The sequence below is a fragment of the Lepus europaeus genome, chromosome 13 (genome assembly GCF_033115175.1).
Source record: "Lepus europaeus isolate LE1 chromosome 13, mLepTim1.pri, whole genome shotgun sequence".
In the NCBI taxonomy this organism is placed as follows: Eukaryota; Metazoa; Chordata; class Mammalia; order Lagomorpha; family Leporidae; genus Lepus; species Lepus europaeus.
Window position 1 is genome coordinate 45,272,257 of NC_084839.1, and position 19,266 is coordinate 45,291,522.

The 19,266-nt window shown below is 42.1% G+C and overlaps 1 protein-coding gene across 1 annotated transcript in view; it reads right to left on the reverse strand.

The window, feature by feature from the left end:
* FSHR (follicle stimulating hormone receptor) overlaps positions 1-18,480 on the reverse strand; it is a 162,691-nt gene extending 144,211 nt beyond the window's left edge. Inside the window, exon 1 of the mRNA XM_062208834.1 lies at positions 18,329-18,480. Within this exon, the coding sequence (XP_062064818.1) occupies positions 18,329-18,480 (152 nt within the window). The remainder of the gene's footprint in view (positions 1-18,328) is intronic.
* Positions 18,481-19,266: the final 786 nt, after the last annotated feature.

Here is a 19,266-nt window from a genome sequence, read left to right on the forward strand (position 1 = left end):
TAGGAGGAAAACTACACCTACCTAGCTGGTTTTTGGGAAATGCACGTTTGGTAACTAAGTGGTTCTAATTATTTCTGCTCGAAGGGGAAGTTCCTAAAAGCTGGCAAACTTTCCCTGGAGGCTGCCACAGACAAACTACTCAACTTCAGTGAAAACAAGAGTGTCTGTCTCAGAGTTCAAACAACAGCAAAATAAACAAAGCCCCAATTATGATTCGAGGGAGGTATACAGGCTTTTCTGTTTAGTCAAAAGGAATTGATTTCCCCTGGAGTGTCACTTATGCCATAATGATTATTGGAAAGGAGACAACAAAGTGATGCAAAAATAAAATGAGCAGGGTTGCAGATCAGTAGCTGATCTTGACTGCTTGCCTTGAAGGCAGAGGGAGAAAAATAAAATAAATGGGGGGTTGTGATATTTAACATAGTTCCTTGATATTTTTAGTATTACTTCATTTTTTTAACTTTTTTCCTTAAAGCAGACAAGTTGGGGACCAACAAAAAAAATGGTACAAATTCATTCTGAGGAAAGTTATCTAGCTAGCTGCAGCCTGTTGGCTTTCCTGTTTAAGTTTCTCTGAAGGACTCCTTATTTCAGAAACATGTTGCTTTGGATCCAAAAATCTCCTAAGCACATTATGACCTTAGCCAGTCCCTGCTCTAGGCAACTGAAACGTGCAAATGAATAAAAAAATTCACTTCCATGTTGAAAGACTTCTAGTGACTGAGCTGATTTTGTATTTCTCAATGCAAACCAAGGCAGGGTCTAGTCTATTGTATGTTCAGCCATAGAGATTTTGAAAGCCATTTATTGTACCCTATATGTGTTTCTGATTCCTACCTTGGTCCTTTGAACCTAAACTTCCCACATGTTACTAAAAGAACTGCATTATTTCCTGGTGGATAATACTGAGTTTAAAGATCTAGAGTGGAAATGCTTCAACTTCCCTCACTTCCACCCAAGTGCTGTACTTGGCATATTTCTAGAAAAGAAATTGTTAATTCAGAGGCAACCCTATTTCCTTTTGGTGAAAAGCTGTTCCTTTGGTTTGCTGCTGTTCGACTCATTCTCCAGACCTTCATTCTACCTACTCTGTAATCTCCCTCCCTGCCATGTATTTAATGATTTTTGTACTTGGTGCGTATCTTACTTTTTGGAGAAAGCACCCTGGACGATGCTTATTCTGGTGTAGACTTCCTTCCCAGGACTCTCAAACTCCTCTTATCCCTAAGCTATCACATGGTAACTTGAAAAGCCTTGTTCTCTTCTGCTGTGTCAGTGCATTTGTGTTTCTATTTGCTGCATTGCAAGGGTCTGTGTGTCAGGGCTTGCATCCTTGAATATTTAAGAAATATGTGATTTATTTAGAGTGTGGGGAGAGAGAGAAGGAGACAGAGAAAGAAAGAGAAGGAGGGAGAGAGGGAGGGAGGGAGGGAGGGAGCGAAGGGGAGAGGAGGGAGAGAGGTTGATTGATGGAGTTGATTTGCTGACTAATTCCCCAAATGCCTACAACAGCCAGGACTGAGCCAGGCTGAAGCCAGGCGCCTAGAACTCAATCTGGGTTTCCCACAGGGTAGCAGAGACTCAATTACTTGAGCCATCCCCCTTTGGCTCTCACATCCCAGTGAATGACTGTGCGTGCTGTTAAGTATTCAATAAGATGTTTTGCCCCTCATTCCAGGTCTTACATGATGTATGGCTTTGTTTAGTGTCTCAGTGACTTGTTGTGAAGATGCTGAACTCAGGATTTTGATGTAACTTTTGCCTTGTTTTCCCCCTAGTACAGCTACACGGTCTCTGTTGCTGAAATTACTTCACACATGGTCAGGGTTGTAAATACAAAGGGAGAAGGTCATTCTGTCCTATCTTTCTCAGGAGAAAATAAATATTTTTTTCTTTTGATCTAAGAAATTGCAGTGGTCCTGGAACGCATCCTTTCAGTTGTAATTCCATTTCCACATATTTTGCTTACCATATCTCACTGTTTACGAAACTGTTAGGCCTGCCACCCAGAGCAGTTAGTGGCCTTATTTTGTAGGTGATAGAGCCATTACCACTCACCAGACCAATATTTAGGACATGTATACTGAATTATTAAAAACTAACAATGCGCATGGAAAGCATTAAAGCAACAAATGGGATAAATAACTTCACTGAGATAACATTTATTGCCTCCTGGCATGCCAACTCTTCTCGTTGGTTCAGGGGCACTCTGAGAACCTCCAGGATGGTAATTCTGGGTATTGGATTGCGTTGCTGTTTTCACCAACAACCTGCTCACTCGCTACTCTGCTTGATCAGGACCATAGTGGGGACATTTAACTTCTAGCATGACAGTGAGAGAAGATCTGCTAGCCTCCTCTATGGTGATGAAAGCTATAAAATAAACCAACAACAGCAAAAAACCTATTCAGAATTTTAAGCACACAAAGAAAAGAAGGAAGCCTCTTTTCAAGAGAATTTATGAAAATCCAAATGAAAGTAGGACTGTACTGTATTTGAATCAAGACCACTTCCTCTGCCCTCCTGTATCAGGGAGGTGGAGACTCCCCCACCCCAGGTTGCTGTTGTCAAGAACCTAGGATTTCCCCTCTCCCCAACCCCAAGCCCAGACTCTGAACTGATGGACTTCCTTTCCAAGGGGAGCAGGATTTCAGCACTCCTTGTGTATCTACTCCTGAAGTTGAGGCTAAGACCTGGGCAAGTGCAGTTGAGAGGTGTGGTGGGGAGGCGGGGCCTTCCTGCTACTGCCTGTTGAATCAGGCAATAAAGACTCTACCTTGGGCATGGTCTACTGAGAATACTGGGGTCCTGCTAACTCTTGCCCCAGGTTGTAGAGACGATTCTTCCGTGCCAGAAGCATCAGGCCAGGAGAATCTTGGGCTACAGTTCTCTTTCACTCCCAGCTGAGTGGTAGGAATCTCAGCAGCATGCCACTGAACACACATCCAGCTGTAGAGCCCTGGATCAGAGATTTTTGTTTTGGTGGAGACGTGGGTTGTAAGACAGGTAGCTAGAACTTTGTTCTCAAAGGAACGAACTTCATTTGCAATACAGCAATGGAGAAGCTGAAATGTAAGGACACTCTCAAGAACTATACAAAAGGCATTTGGGAAATTCATGGATCTACTGATGCTCTAATGTGGATTAGCAAGTTTGTAGGGGAGGGCTGGGGAAGCAAGACAGCGGGAAGGAGTCCTGTGAGGGTCAGAACAAATATCAGATGCTGCTGTCTAAAATGACTTCTCTGAAGGAGCCATAATTTGTTGGATTAACTTGTGCCCCAGGGAATTGTTGAAAACAATTGCACAGTCTGCCCACAATTAGTGAAGTTTAAACTCTCCGGTAAACCTTATATATATTATGCTAATTGAAAGAAGCTAGTAATAAAAGGCCTCAATTTGTATGATTCCTTTCATACGAATGTTCAGAACAGAGGAATCTATAGAAAGGAAATAGTTTTCCTGGTGCTGGGTGGAGGATGGACAGTTAAAGTGATGAAAAAGTGTATGAGTTTTGAGATTATAAAAATGTTTTAAAATTGTGATGACTGCATGTATCTGTGACAGTGGAGGGGTCTTCAAAAAGTTGATGGAAATGTGATTAATTAAGAAAATGCAAGGAATTCAAAATTATTTTGCACCAAAACTTTTAATGGCTTTTTTGTGTAAATTTTTTGAAGTATCCTTGTATACCCAAAAACTATACTTTAAATGGGTGGATTATATGGCACGTGAATTATTTCTTAATAGAGCTATTTTTTTTTAAAAAGTGGACAAAAGTAAAATAAGATGCCAGTAGAATTTTAATGATTGTACCCCCTTGAGTGACAGGGGATAAGAGGTAGAGGTGGTAATGAGGGGTTGTCTGTTATGTGTGCGTATAGAGAGATTATGTTTTGCCACCAAGTTTCACAGAAGCTTAAAGATAGCAGGCTTTGGTAACAGGATAGGCAATATCCCTATGTACCTCTGTGACCCTAGACAAGTCATTTAATTCTACTAGCTTTTTTTTTTTTTAATTCCTAAAACAAGGATAGGGAGGTGATATATTTGGTTTCAAGTTTATCTATGGAATTGTGCTCTGATTTGAAGAACAAGGCACAGAAGACTTGGCACATAGAATTTTAAGTGTATATGCCTTTTCTCAACCCTTCAGATTCTTTGGGTATGCATGTATATGGAGGCCCATCTACCAAAGCATATTCTTGGTGAAGCACATCTCAGAGTTCCTGAAATATGTTCTTTATGACAGGGTGTGCAAAAAGCCAGGCTGCCTCTGAAAGCCACTGATAGGTTGCATGCACGTGGATCTCTCCCATGGGGATATAGTGTGCAGCATTTTCCAAAGTGTTCAATTTGGTCATGGAAATTGCTTAAAAATTTTATTTTTGGGGTGTGTTCTGAACTGGGGTTGTGAGGAATATTCTGCAAAATGCTAGCGTGAAGGGTAGCCTTTAAAAGCTTAAGATTTTTATCCTTCAAGAGGATTTTATATTTCAACTGTAGACCCCTAGAAATTAGGGAAGGCTTCAAGGCTTCGAGGATTGATTTATTAATGATGGTTTTGTGACAAGTAGCAGAGGAGATACTTGTGGCCAACCGAGCCAGCTTGGTGCCACTCAAATCCTATTAGAGCAGCCTTGGCCTAGACGTTAAATCACATTGAAAATGAGAAAACAGAGGCACAGTTTCCCAAATCTAGAAATAAATCTTAGACAAGAGACTTGGAGGTCATATTAGATCAATAGAAAATTTCTTCCCTGAACTCAATGGAGTTTTTGAAACATTATCATCTAGGTTCATCTAATTCAATGAGGACCATTTACAGTGATTCGTGAGCCTTCATCAACCACTCTATTTTCACATGGCATTTGAGTCTGCTAAGCCTCTACACCTGCAGCACATCAGTTACTGAACCTGCTGAGAGTTAATTATTTCTGCAAAACTGTCTTCACAGGAGACATGTAAAAGGCTACAGAAAGTTGCAGCCATCCCTGTCAACTACCTCCTTTTTAGGCATACATGTGGCTCCAACAGCTCCTTAGCACCAGACAACTTCTGATTAGTTTGCAATTCATCGCTGGAAATGGCTATTGACATTTACTTTTCTGTCATTCTTCTATTTGTTCATGACCCCACTGATGATATTATTTATTTGTTCTTTCTCCTGCTTATTAGGTAGTGACTGAGTGCCCACAACCCAGCTAGGGCAGGAGAGCTGTGGTGTTCTAGCTCTCAGGAAGTTTCTTATATTTGGGAGACAATATATAAATTTTGTATGACAGATGACTCCAGCATTGTACATACAGAGTGTAGACATTTGCTTTAGGAGTTCAGAGTAGAGGCATATTTTTCTGTCCTTTATTCATGGTTAGTACAACGAATGGGCATTTTAAACTCAATATCAAAGATGTTGATGTCAACTGTGAACCTGAAAAACCGAGTGACTTTGGGCTGCTGCTTTCTTTGATTTCATTTTCATGATTTCCAAAGTGGGGACAGTACTAGCTCCAGTTAATACTGTTGGTGAAGGTATTCTGAGAGGCATGGAGCATGGTGACTTAGTAGATGTTCTAGTTTTTATTTGCTTGAAGGGACTTTTCATTGATTCATTTCATTGCTATATGTGTTTAGCATCTACCCTGTCCCTGTCAACATGTTGGAATCCTTGCCATTAATGCTACTTTAACTAATTTCTAATGGTGTTGGGGAGGGAGAAGGTTTATCTCCCTTCATATTGCAGTAAGTTTATGACACAAGTGAGAGGATCATGTGTTAAGGCAGTGGGGAATGCTGCTAAGGGGGAGTGGTTGGGAAGATGCCGTTGAGGAGGCGACATTTGGGTAGAGACTGGAAAGATGAGGAGCCCTGTGAAGAGGAGAGAGAGTAACATTCCAGGCTGAAAGAAGAGCAAGTGAAGAAAGCTGAGATGCCTAGAAAGGGATCCGGGGTGGCTGGTGATGGGCAGGCAGGCCATTGCATTGTGCCTATGGAGTAACAGGGAAAGGTCAGACCATGGCGCCTTGTAGTCCTGGTGAAGGATATAAGCTCCACATGGGAAAGGATTTGGTTTTGCTCCCTGCTGGCTGTCCAGCACCTAGAACAATGGTGCCATTATAGGGAGTTATGAAAGGGGGCTGGAAAAATATTATTCTAAGTCATCTTATTCCATACCCTTTGAAAAACCTCTCTAGCTGCTGCAGGGGGTGGATTGGAGGTTCCAGTGAAGCCGGGATATGTGGTCATGGTGGGGGCTATTGTGGTAGACCAGGTGAGTGATGATGGTAGTTTGAGCTAGGGTTGGCTGATTATGAGCATGGAGAAGGGGAGACTTTAGAGGTAGATTGTAGGGCTCAAAACTCCAGCACCTGGTGATGGATTGGATTTGAGGGTGAAGGTGTCATGATGTATGCATTTATATAGAGTGAAAACTGGGACTGAAGATGTTCTGTGGAGCTTAGGGGAAGATGATCAAGTGTACCAATTTCTTCTTCTTGGTTTTGAGTTTATCAGTACCTGTTTCAACAAGAATTTTCATTGGAACCATGGAGACAGAGCTAGACTGAATGGGATAAATAGTGAATGGGGATTCCTGGGTAGAAATGGCATGTTAAACAAATAACTGTTTCCTCTTGAAATTCATCCAAAAAGAGAGCTAAGGGATTTTTTTTTAAAGGCACACAATCACTGAGACAGAAGCACAAGAGCAACAAATTTTAGGATTGTAAAGAAGTTGAATGAATGTGGGCCTGCAACTATACTACCAACATTTCCTGGTGGCTGATGAGAAATAGAATTCCAGCCCCTAGTGCAAAGTTACTGAATCAGAATCTGGGTTTTATGATACATTTTACACATTTGCATGCAGATTACCATTTCAAAAATGCTAACCTGACAGACTCTAGAAAATGGAATCCTAGGCCAAAGTGATTTATACTGCAAAATCCCTAAGGCTCTGGGTGTCTCTGGTATTCAGGCAGGGACTAGACATAGGATGAGGTAGATGAAATCAAGGGGACTGGTAGAAGGTTTAAGAGGCAAGCAGCCTTCCCAGTCCTATCAGCCAGGTGAATGCTCCTATCCACCTGAGCAAACTGCCAAAGATCTCTTCCTTACAGAGAGTAGAGAGTTTATGGACTTAAGGAGACCAGGTTCCACTTAAGACAGCTAGCTGCTGAGATACCCTTCCCCCACCCCCCAGCTACCAGAGTGCTGGCAGTTAGAGCATCATCCTTCAGGTTAGAGTTTGGAAAACTGTTCTTCAGTGAATTTGATCAATGCAAGAGTTAAGACCCGAATATACTGGTGCAGTGGTTCCCACTTAATGGCCCAGCTGTTTGTTTCACTGAGCTTCCTGTAGCTTCTGTTGATGCTGTGGCTCTTCATCCCAAAGCTTACCTAGGAGAGCAGCTTCAGAGCCACTTTTTAGTTTTCCTATCTGACTATCATAACTGTTTGTTCTCTTTATACACATCTCTGGTGTTTGGGAGAGTTAGATGCCATTCCAAGACTCTGTGTTCTTACTGAAGGAATTCAGATTTTATAATCAGGGCATGATAAGCAGTTCTGCTACTATATGCAGGATTCCCAATGACCTCTTTGCTGTTTATCATGATTTTCCTATTTTGTTGCCTTTCCAGTTTGTTTTCTAGTTTCAAATAGTGCTTCTTGTTGCATTGTCTGCTGCTTGTCCATAAAAACAAACACCAATTGATGGAGGGTCTCTTCCCTTTTTTCCCTGTGAAGAAACTAGCATTGGTGGGCATATAGCCGCGACAAAGGTTTGGGTCTGACTGTTGATATGTGCTCTTGTTCTAGTCTGATGGTGGAGAGCAGTCCTTTTTCTGTATTTAACTTGTTTTCCATTTTAAAGTTAATACAGCCTTACAAGTTAGTTTGAAGTTTAGGAGAAAGTGAAGTTGTATGCTCAAGAATATTTCATAATACTTGATAGTGCGTCTCCTATGCCAAGGCATTTTGAAGGTATGTCATTTTGGAAGCAGTTGGGCTTCGTTAAGTGCAACTATGAGTAGTGACCAGATTTCAGTCAGATACTTGGGAAAATGGTGGCATACACAGCCCATTGATAGGTAAACTTTCATCTAATATGCACACAACAATTGTTATGAATGTAGAAGCTTTAGGGACAATGATGAGGTTGGCAAAGTAACCAGCACCCTTTCTGTACCTTTCTGTGCTTTCTGTAGCACCCGTTTGTACCTAAACTGAGAGGATCCAGTCCCTTGTATTTTCACAATTTGGAAACTTCTAATCGGACTTCAATATTTAGATATCTACCAGGTAAGGCCTATTGGTCATGGGCTGGTGTTCATTTGTCATTCTGTTTGACTTCAGGTCTGTGTTAGGAAGCAAGGATTTGGTAGTCTTGTAAATAATGGGGTATGTGGAAAATGGGTCTGCACAGGCCCTGAAATAACTCTAGGATAGTTGGAGGGAAGATCTAGATCTGACAGGCGGGCGTCCATCTTCTCATCAACTTTCTTCTAGCATTAGGCAAGTGGCCATCTCCTCATGGGCTCTCACTAGGCACGCATTTTTCCCAGCCGTCACAGTCTCTGATTTGAGATTGCACAAAGCAGCGTGCAATTAATTGTCCAATTAGCAGTTTTGACAATGACTACTCTGGGTTCTAAGGGGATTTTGATGCTAGTGGCTAAGAATGAGGGAAAATATTATTGTCACTGCTTGTTGGATGTTTTTCTCTTTTAGCAAGTCTAGGGAGCAGGGACCTTGCCTCTCCTATTGATTGTTTCCTTCCAAGGGCCTAGTAGAGTGCCTTGCACATACTTAGTTGGCAAATATTTGCTGTTGAAAGGAAGCTTTATGAAAATGAGCACCTTTCTCATGGTCTCAAAGTGCATATACTGAAGTAGGGGAATACACCCGGATTGGGAAGAATAATAGTATTTAGAAGGAGAATATAAAAAGAAATTTGGGAGATGGGGAATTGAAAAATAGGCCATTGGACAAGTGGTTGGGAGGATGGAAAATAGGAGAGGCAGGAAAGTTCAACTGAGGCCAAAATACAGAGTGTCTTAATGTCAAATTATGACTTTGGATTTTTGTCCTGGGCTGGGTGTTGGAGCAGGACAGGAGCTCAAAGAAAGAACTGGAGAGGGGAGGAGATGGGAGGCTCAGAGAGGAATTCAGAGGCTGTTACCATGAGGAAGGCTCAGGTAGAGGCAACACTCTGTACTGGGGTGTGCACATATCTTCTGAGGCAAAACTTAACAGAATGTCTTAGAAGTCATAGAAAATTCTACAGTGAGCCCACTTCTGGAAGTCTCTTGTTCATGGCTATGACACTTCCATATATGGTGATTTGTGTTCTCATGACCTTCCTGTTCCAGAAGGATTTGGGAAGTTTGCAATACTAGGGATATTGGTTTATTTAGTTAGAAAATCACTGTTGGAACGGAGATCCCTTGCGAATTTCTTTGTTTAAAGCTGCTCACCAAACTGAAAATATCAGGAGAGGTATTTGCATGGGGGTTTTCCATGCTGCATTTCAAAAATAACAGAGCTGCTAAAGCCAAAGGAGACATTCTTACCCCCATGTCCCCCAGCTGAGATCAGTACAGGTTAGGGATTGCATAGCTCCTGGATTCTGAGGCCTAGGGAAAGCCTGTTGGTTGGAGATGTTTGGCACCTGAAGACATTTGTAAAACCAGGTATTACAGAATTGAAAAAAAAAAAAAAAAACTCAGCATCATTTTAGCTCAATTTTTCATCAGTTTACTGAAGAGTTTTCTCTCTGAGATCCATAATTAGTTGATTTTTCTATGTGATGGAATCTTAGCTTAACTTTTGAGGAGCCTGCTTCTCAGAGGCTTTCCACCAAGTGTGGCATTTGGAAGATACAAAAATTGAACCATACTGTCCATTTCCCAGGATTTCATTTTTTTTTTTTTTTGACAGGCAGAGTGGACAGTGAGAGAGAGACAGAGAAAAAGATCTTCCTTTTCCATTGGTTCACCCCCCAATGGCTGCTGTGGTGAGCATACCGCACTGATCCGAAGCCAGGAGCCAGGTGCTTCTCCTGGTTTCCCATGTGGGTGCAGGGCCCAAGCACTTGGGCCATCCTCCACTGCCCTCCCAGGCCACAGCAGAGAGCTGGCCTGGAAGAGGAGCAACCGGGACAGAACCAGCGCCCCTACTGGGACTAGTACCCGGTGTGCCGGCACCGCAGGCGGAGGATTAGCCTATTGAGCCACGGCGCCAGTCCCCAGGATTTCAGACATGAGCTTCTGTGATGGCTTTTTATTAGCTCTTACTGAATAAGGTGTGGGAGAAGAGACGGCAGGGACTGGACTCAAGCCACTCCAAAGACTGAAATTATAACCAAGTTCAAGCCCATGGCAAAGGTTTGATTGCTTTATTCAAGTATTATTTTGCATACCCCTTGAAGATTTTTCAGATCATCTGGCATATTCCATATGAAAGAACAAGGTAATGGCATGTTCAGGTCAGAGATACAAAACACCCTCTGTGATCCTTCACGGAAGGGTCAGATTAAGAACAAACATCCAAATCTCATTATAATCAGATCCTAGGCAATTAAAAATAATTACTCTTTCCTAGCTGACCTTGTGGGATATGTAAGCTAGAATCTAGTCTAAATAAAGCTCAATTGGAGAGTCTAAATCTAACAGCTTAAAAAAGTATAGTCCAATCAACCACAGTGACTAGATAACCCAATTAGTGGCTTTGGAGAAGGATAATCAGAAGTTAAATGAATTCCCCCTTTGTTGCTAAGATATCCCACTTCTACAGCTTATGCTTTTTTAGGAGAGAACTTGGGTGAGAGAGGACAGTGTGCCACTTAGGTAAACAAGGGGATTTTCTCATCACAACTGAGTGTAGCTCTCTTCTGTCAAACCCCTGCTCTTCAATGGCCGATAATGACTCTGTAAATTATAGCTCTTAGGCAGTTCTCAGAGTAGAGTTCATCTTCTACTTTTGAGGATTCTTTTCCTGCAATGTGATTTCTACTTTTTCCTCTTTCAAGGTGCTGCATGCTATAGGTAGCTGTGCCTGTCGTCCTTTTTCTGCTTCCTCTGCAGGGAATATGATCCTCTGCTCCCCCCAACCCGAGTAAACAAATGTTGAGCAGAGAGGTACCATTTCTCACTGAAGTGGGTGCAGGATTTTGTGTGGAGAGATAGCATTATGTATGCACTAATTGTGAGCATGGTGCTGTTTGTTTCTTTCGAAGGAGTATCCAAATAAGGCTGTCTGCATCTCCAGACGTGAACACCCAGGGCGATCTTCACAGTGGGGTGGTTGGTTTGATAACTAGATAGAGCTACGACAATTAAAGTACATCTGGGAGACATGGGAAAATAGCATTCAGGGGTTGGGATCTTATCCTAATTGGTAAAAATTACATTTCTTTGAAAATTTCCATGTGACTTAAAGTGATTTTGTTGAGACAATTTAATTCATGTATTCAATATTTTTGTTACTTATAGGGAGGCATGTATTGTTATTTAAGTCAAGAGAATTGAATGATGAGCCTGGAGTACAGAATGTTCAACGTCTAACTTAAGAGACCCATGTGTCTCTGTTTTGAAATAAATTAATTGATTCTGGAATCATGTGCAGGCATTTTCTTAAAACAAACACATAAAAAAGCAAGGAAAACAAGAAAACTATCAAAGCCATGGTAGTTCCCTGCAGGAGAGAACAATAATCATCTTTTACAAGAATCTTTCCCTCTATACCGACGAGCAGAGCAAATACAGATGTAATTCCCTCTGATTTACTGAATCATTTGTTCTATACGTAATTGAGGGCCCAGAGCATACATTGCATTGAATGAGGCACGATGAGGAATACAAAGGAAATTTTCCTTGCAGTTGAAGAAGTAAGACACACATGAAAAATGAAGTGCAAAGCCAGATTAAGTGTGCAATGAATGGCACTGGGGTTCAGATGAAAGCAAGATTAAATAAAGATGACATGATAAGGAAAGACTTCATGAAAGGGCGACTTTGAGTGTGAGTTTGATAAGTAGGTTGGCTTTCCAGACACAAAGAAGAAACTGGTGCTGGCGCAAACAAGAGGCATGACCCACAGGCACAGAGGGGTAGAAAAGCATAGACCATGAGAGCAAGTCTGCGTCAGCCTTGGGAAGTAGGGTTCTATAGGATAGCGGTGAGAGGTAATGGCAGAAAAGTGAGCAACTGAGTGATTTTAGAGTTGGGGAATCCAAACAGTCCTGTTTTCTAGATAAAATGGAATGACAGTCAAAGGATTTTTGGGATAACAGAGGGATTGACAGGAAAAGGATCAATTGGGAAGTAACCATATACTCCCTACTCTAGAGGATCAGAGTTCAAGGAAGGATGAGGCAATGAAGAGAGAATTTTTGTTCACAGCTAGGGAGGAGTTTATAAACAGATTTTTTTTTTTTGACAGGCAGAGTGGACAGTGAGAGACAGAGAGAAAGGTCTTCCTTTTGCCGTTGGTTCACCCTCCAGTGGCCGCCGCGGTAGCAAGCTGCTGCCGGCGCACCGCGCTGATCCGATGGCAGGAGCCAGGTGCTTCTCCTGGTCTCCCATGGGGTGCAGGGCCCAAGCACTTGGGCCATCCTCCACTGCACTCCCTGGCCACAGCAGAGAGCTGGCCTGGAAGAGGGGCAACCAGGTCAGGATCGGTGCCCCGACCAGGACTAGAACCTGGTGTGCCAGCGCCGCAAGGCGGAGGATTAGCCTAGTGAGCTGCGGCGCCAGCCATAAACAGATTTTTATAACTGATAAACATGATGGGGAAAGTTTGAAACCTACATGAAGGGGAGGATGAAACAACCAATGATAATAGATCAGGAAGTTAGTAGTAGTTGTAGTAGCTTTATAATCCATTGTGTGTGTGTGTGTGTGTGTTTAAAGACTTACTTATTTATTTGAAAGGTAGAGTTAGAGAGATCGTCCATCAGTTGGTTCCCAAATGACCACAATGGCCAGTCTGAAGTCAGGAGTTTCAGGAGCCTGGAGCCCCAGCACTTGGGCCATCGTCTGCTGCTTTCCCAGAAGCATTAGCATTGGCAGTGGAGCAGTTGGGAATCAAACAGGGCCCAAATGGGATGCTGGCACTGCAGGCGTTGGTCCCTAAAATCCATTATTTTACTTCAGAACAGGTAGCACCTGGTTCTCTCATGGCTGCAGTCATGAGCCACCTTCTTTGTGGGAACACAATACATGATGAAATAGCTGCCTCTCAGACTCGAAGCCGTGAAAGCCCAATTCTCTCTCTAGCTGTCACTGAGCACTGAGTTGGGCGGCAGGAGGTCTGCACTGTGGTTCAGACTTCAGAAGGGATTCCTTCTGGTGACTGAGGTTAGATCAGACCAGCTGTTCCCAAAGGTATTAGTCTGTGCTTTGAGAAAGAATCTTACACAATTAAGCATGCTTACAGATAAGTATGTGTGTGTGTGTGTGTGTGTGTATGTATATATATATATATATATATATATATATATATATATTTATATCTTACTCCTGGAGATGACAGAATTTACTAGCAGAGCAAATGCTTCCCCTTTTGCATAGAACACTGAAATATTCCTCAGAACCAAGGGCTTGTTGAGCAAAGACTACACTAGACGTACTTTACAGGGTATGGAGAATGATGTAAAGTGAGACATGAAATAAGGAAAATAAAGCAAAGAAAGAAAATGAAAAGGGAAAAATACTTAGATAATTAAAAGTAAGTTCTAGGTTAGGCAAATTAAATTGCAATGATGAATAGGAACTTGGGACAAGAGGGTTCCACAGAGGCAGCCTGTAATGTAACCTCAGTCTGGTCTCCATAATCCATCTTGGTCACCAGTGGACCCCTCTCTTTACTATTATGGTCATCTTATCTGCTGAAGAAAGGCTGTCAGTATCTAAGTGACACTGTATCTACTAGTAAACCTGAAGACTTAGCTCAGGTGTTTGCATTCTCCTTAGGAATTCCAGCTCCAGGAGGAATACAGCAAGATAAAGGGACCTTTCTGGAGTTTGTCAATGTCTGCACTGAAGCTTGAGTTTCTGGGACAAGTGGGAAGTAAAAGTTCCTCTGAAAGTGGTCAGAATGAATTGATTCCCTGGCAAATCCTGACAGCCTTATGTGTATATTTTCCTACCCAGAAAGTGAGTGGAGATGCAGTGCCACAGCCCCTGGAGGAAGGAGAAGACAAAATGAGTGGGAGATTGAGAAACTATCTTGAGATACACAAATTGTTTCATCAGTTTTCTGAAGCATTCTCAGAACTGCTGACTGATTGACTCTTCAGGAAAGTTCACTGTAGTGTTTTTGCCTGGCATTGTACAGAGAGAACAATGTCACCATTGTCAAATCATCACCAACAATAACAACGTGAGAGATACTGTGTTAAATATTTTGCTTACATTATCTCATTTAGTCCGTTAGTTCCGATAGCAGAGGTGTTGTAAGTTGTAATTTCCATCACATAATCAAGAATACAGAGAACATAGCTAAAATACAATGGCGCAGTCCAGGTTTGAAATTGGGTCTGAGTCTGACTTTTCAGAGCCTGTTCATGTCTGGTCTGTAACCACCACCCCTCCTGTCCCCATTCACCCCATCTAGCACTTGTCCCATGCTGCCATGTCCTTTCAGGCTGCATAACCAGTAACACTTAGCTATAGTCTAAATCGCAAGAGGACACTATATATCTTAGGGATTCTATCTGCTTGTTCCACATTTTCTATGTCCTGTAAACTAAGAATACTTTTCACCATTTTATACAATTGAAAAAAATCAATAGGATAATTTTTTCTGTGATATGAAAACTATATAAATTTCAGAGTCAGTTTTATTGGAACACGTCCATGCTCATTTATTTCCCTTATGTCTATGACTGCTTTCCTGCTACTATGAGAAAGATTAGTAGTTGCAAAATAAACTATAAAGTCCATAAGGAATAAAGGATGTTATTTTTAAAGAATAAAGGAAAGGAATCAGAAAATGTTCATTCTATACAACATAGAGGAGCTATGAGGGCATTGCAAAAATCTCATAGAAAAATAGAATTAAAAAATTTTGGTACAAAAATTTTGAGGTCCATGCATATAAGAAGTCTTCAAAAATTTCATGGAAAGTGAATTAATGGATTATATTATTATTTAATTTTTTGTGCCAAACAAAAATCCTTTAATTCCATTTTCTCCATGAACTATTTAAAGTCCCCATGTACAGACCCCATCTCTGTGACCCAGGAACTGCAGGGGTGACTTCACCAAAGCATTTAAAACTTCTCTGTGTTTTAGTTTGTCTCATTTGAAAAATTAAACAATAACACCAAACCTGTGGCTCTACTGAGAAGTTTTAATGAAGTAGTGTGGATAAAGCGTAAGGCAAATAGTAACAGCTTCTTACTAAAGGGAGTCTAACTGCCTGTTGATGATGCCTCTGTGTTCCTTTGCCGTTAATATCTGCACATGCAGATCATAGGGAATTAGCCATCTTTGGTGATAGTTGTCACAAATACTCAAATGAAATGATACTCATATATGAAATGAAATGACATTGTTGCAAGGGGGATGGAATAATAGGATAAAAATATACATGATGAAACAGGAGTCATTTCCCCCCAGGTGAGCCTGAGTAACAATGAAGCCTTGACATGGTGATGCATTAAGCAGTTGCAGTCGATGAAACCTAGCTGTTTCATCCACCTACACCTGATGTGATCATCATTTAAGTCAATACCCAAACTTGGAAGACTGTACGATGAATTAGAAATGCTAGATTGAAAAAGTTATTTCGCCTTCCTTTTACCAATTTTCCAGATAACTTTGATCCATACATTGTAAGGAAGCAAAATATTTGCTCTTTCATTCTAGCAGAATATCTGAATTCTCATTCATTTCATATTTGATTTGTACTTTGGTGATTAACACACAACCTAAAATAACTTTCCTTTTTAAGTCATCAAATAGTCTCTTCTTTTCCTCAATACACCTTGCCAAGAAGACTAGATTGCAATGCCCGTCTGTATGATGGTCCAGGTCAAGTCTTCTGAACAAGTGTGCAGTAACAAGAATCTTCTCAACATTAGGAATCTGAAAGAACTTCAATTTCCCAAAGTTGTCATTCCTCAAGGGGAAATGCCAATAACTAGCAGCGGTTTCTTTCCCCCTTTTTAACTTTTATGCAAGGATGGCAATGGCCTCTATTACATACATTTAAGTAAGGGGTTGACGCAGCCCTCTGCTTTCTCAAGGCTGGAATTCCTTTCTGGTGCTCTGTCCACCATACTCTATCCCACAGTCTCTTTGCCTAATGTTTCCATGCTCAGGCTCTCTTTCCTCAGTTGCAAAATGCTCTTGGGAAGAGATGTGTTCTGGTTAATTGTAGCTTATTAGGATGGAAATGCAATCATCCTCCTGTTTCTCCCATTCTAATGCATACACATATACTCCCTGGGGCTTCAGAAATAGGAATAGTTTTTCTTCTTTGCTTTCTTCCTCTCTCCCTCTGTTCTTTCCCCTCCTTCCATCTCTCTCTCTCTCTGCCTCCCTTCCTCCCTCCCTTTCTCCCTCTCTCCTCTTTCCTCTCCTCCCTCTCCCTCCCCTTCCTTCCTTTATTTCTCCCCTTTTTGCCTATATTTCTATGCAAATTGAGTGAGATAAAAACCTTTTTCTTGTGATGAGGAGGTTTCAGAAAGCAAAGAGGCCTAGGGTGGAAGGGAGTTTTGAGGGGTTGAGCAGTACCATCCAAAAAAATAAACTTTGTGAGGGGCTGTTGGCTTTATCAACTGGATGGCACTGTTTGACCCAAGGGAGATCCTGGGAGAAGTGGGGGTAAGTCCAGCAGAGGTAGAAATCAGGAGTAGTGTGGGGTTAGACGGCTGAAGTTTCAGTGCCTGCAGCTATCAGACCAAGCAGATTGTACTAAAACCATCTTGGAAGTGAGAAACCTGCGACTCAGGAGGGCTTAAGTAATGGTTCTTCCTCATTTAGGGTGAGTTCTTATAGGAGGTCGGGTCCATCGGCTGCCTGTATTTATAATGACTTAACAAAAGCAGACTGTCTGTGCACAAGCACATTCTTCAGCTTAATCAGGAGTAACTGTCTCGTGCAAGGCGGTGTAGCCAAAACACAGAGCTACCTGTTATTTTCCCTACTCTGCTGCTGTCTCTGAATAGGAAATGAAGACTTGAGGTGTTGAGGGGGCAAAGCGGCAAGTGGACTAACCCAGACATAACCATTTATCCCTGAGTGAACATCTAAAATGCAATACCAACATGTTGGAGTGCCGGTATGGCAGCGGGTGGTCTGAAAAGGTGACCACCTTCTGCAGGAAAGTGAAAGTCGTGGATAGATCTAGGGCACAAAGGTTGAGACATGTCTGCATCCAGAATAGCGGTTTCTTGTTAAAATCCTTGGAATCAAAACACTAAAGATCTCTACAGTGTCTGCGTCACGAGTTGCCAGTTAAGCAGTAACTGGACAATTAGACAGCTCAGCCTCGCTGTTGCTCTGATGCGGTCAGGCTCAGGGGGCTTGGGAAACACAGTAGACTGGCAGTCCCGACACCTCATTTCCAGTTTTAGCTCTGCCTCAGCTCACTGTGAGAATTCAGGCAAGGTTCTATGCTATTTAGACTTCATATTCCTAATCTGTAACGCGAGGAGAGAGGATGAGATGATATCTAAATTCTAGGAGTTTATTTTCTATTAAGATAGTTTAACAGACATCTAAGGTCAGAATCTCATGTCCCCAGTTGTGTGAAAGCTGATCCTATACTTCTCTGCACCTCAGCTTCCCTTCTTCCTTTATTTTCTCTCACTCTTTGCCCTCTCTTCTGCCCCAGGAAACAGCACCTCAGTTTAGGAACTATTTGCTGGTGCTTTCAAAGCCGTGAGGCATTCTTGACTTCAGTGCCCACAGGAGACACACACTGTGCATTGTGCTTCCATCAAGGCTGTCTTCCTGTCTTCAGTTCTAAGTCTCCTAAATTTCCACTTGGCTTTCCCTTTATTTTCCTGGCCCTAATAAAGAAGGGATGGAACCCAAGAGCCAATGTGCTGAAAAGACTGAAAGCCTTTTGCTTCTAGTGCATTTGGACTTGGCTTCCACAGTACCCTTCCCCAACAAATGCTGATAAAGACTCTCACCTAGGATCCTGGGAAAGCCATAGGACAGGAATGTTGGGCTGGGAGAGTTTGTTTTACTCAAACCGTCTTGAAAGACACAAATATTGCAGCCAACACATATCGACCTTACATGAAAATACTAAGAGTTCTCAATATACAAACAGCAGCCACAGCTGTCCCCACTCCCTCTGATACTCACAGTTCGACTGCATTCCTGGGGAGGTCGGAGGGAATCTCTGTCACCTTGCTTTCTTGGCAGAGAAAAACTCTGTTAGAGCAGTGACAGAGCCGATGATGACATCCTGAGCCCAAGCTCATGAATGCCAGCAGAGACACCAGGAGCAAGGCCATGTTTATTTCTCCATGCACCTGCGTTCTCCCTGCCTTGGGAGAGGAAAACCTCCACGGATTTCAGAGACGCCACACGGTGCCCTTATGAGAAGAGTTCTGCCTTAAGAACTGACTGAGCCACGTGATGCACCAAGAGATGCCTTTTTTTTTTTTTTTTGTCTCTTCTAGCCAAATAGCAAAATTCAGTGACTGCTAGGACAAGATAAGCTACTGCAAGAAACTTTAAGTTTGAATTTCTTACACCCTGACCCAAGGAACGGAAACCTTGAAGTATATGTGGAATGGTTTGCATTATTTCACTGCAGAAGTTCTTGCTGGTCACCATTTTCTTCTTATCAGAACAGATGGTTCATTTTTTCTTAAAAACAAACAAACAAACAAACAAACAAAAAAAAAACCCATAATGTGATACAGCACAAACAGGTGCACTGATAGAAGGGATGGGACTTATTTTCCTTCTTCAACATCAACTTCTTCCTACAGCCCATCTGATTTACAACCAGACCTTCTGGGTTGCTTTCTCTGATCCTCTTCCTTACTATAGTTCATAACCTAGAATGGTATGAGTCAGAAACAGGTAGGTGAGTTAGCAAGCCACGGGCTGATCTCTGAAGAGGTCACTTCTGACAGTGTTGTCTGCCGAGAGGACTGGCCACGCTGAGTGATGTAAGGAATGGAGCGTGTTTCAGCAACCCCTCCTGCGCATCCTTTCTGACTCCATCATTTCCAGCCTCTGAAGAGGGACCTTGTCTTTTGGAGTTGGCACACATGAATTGATTTAATGAG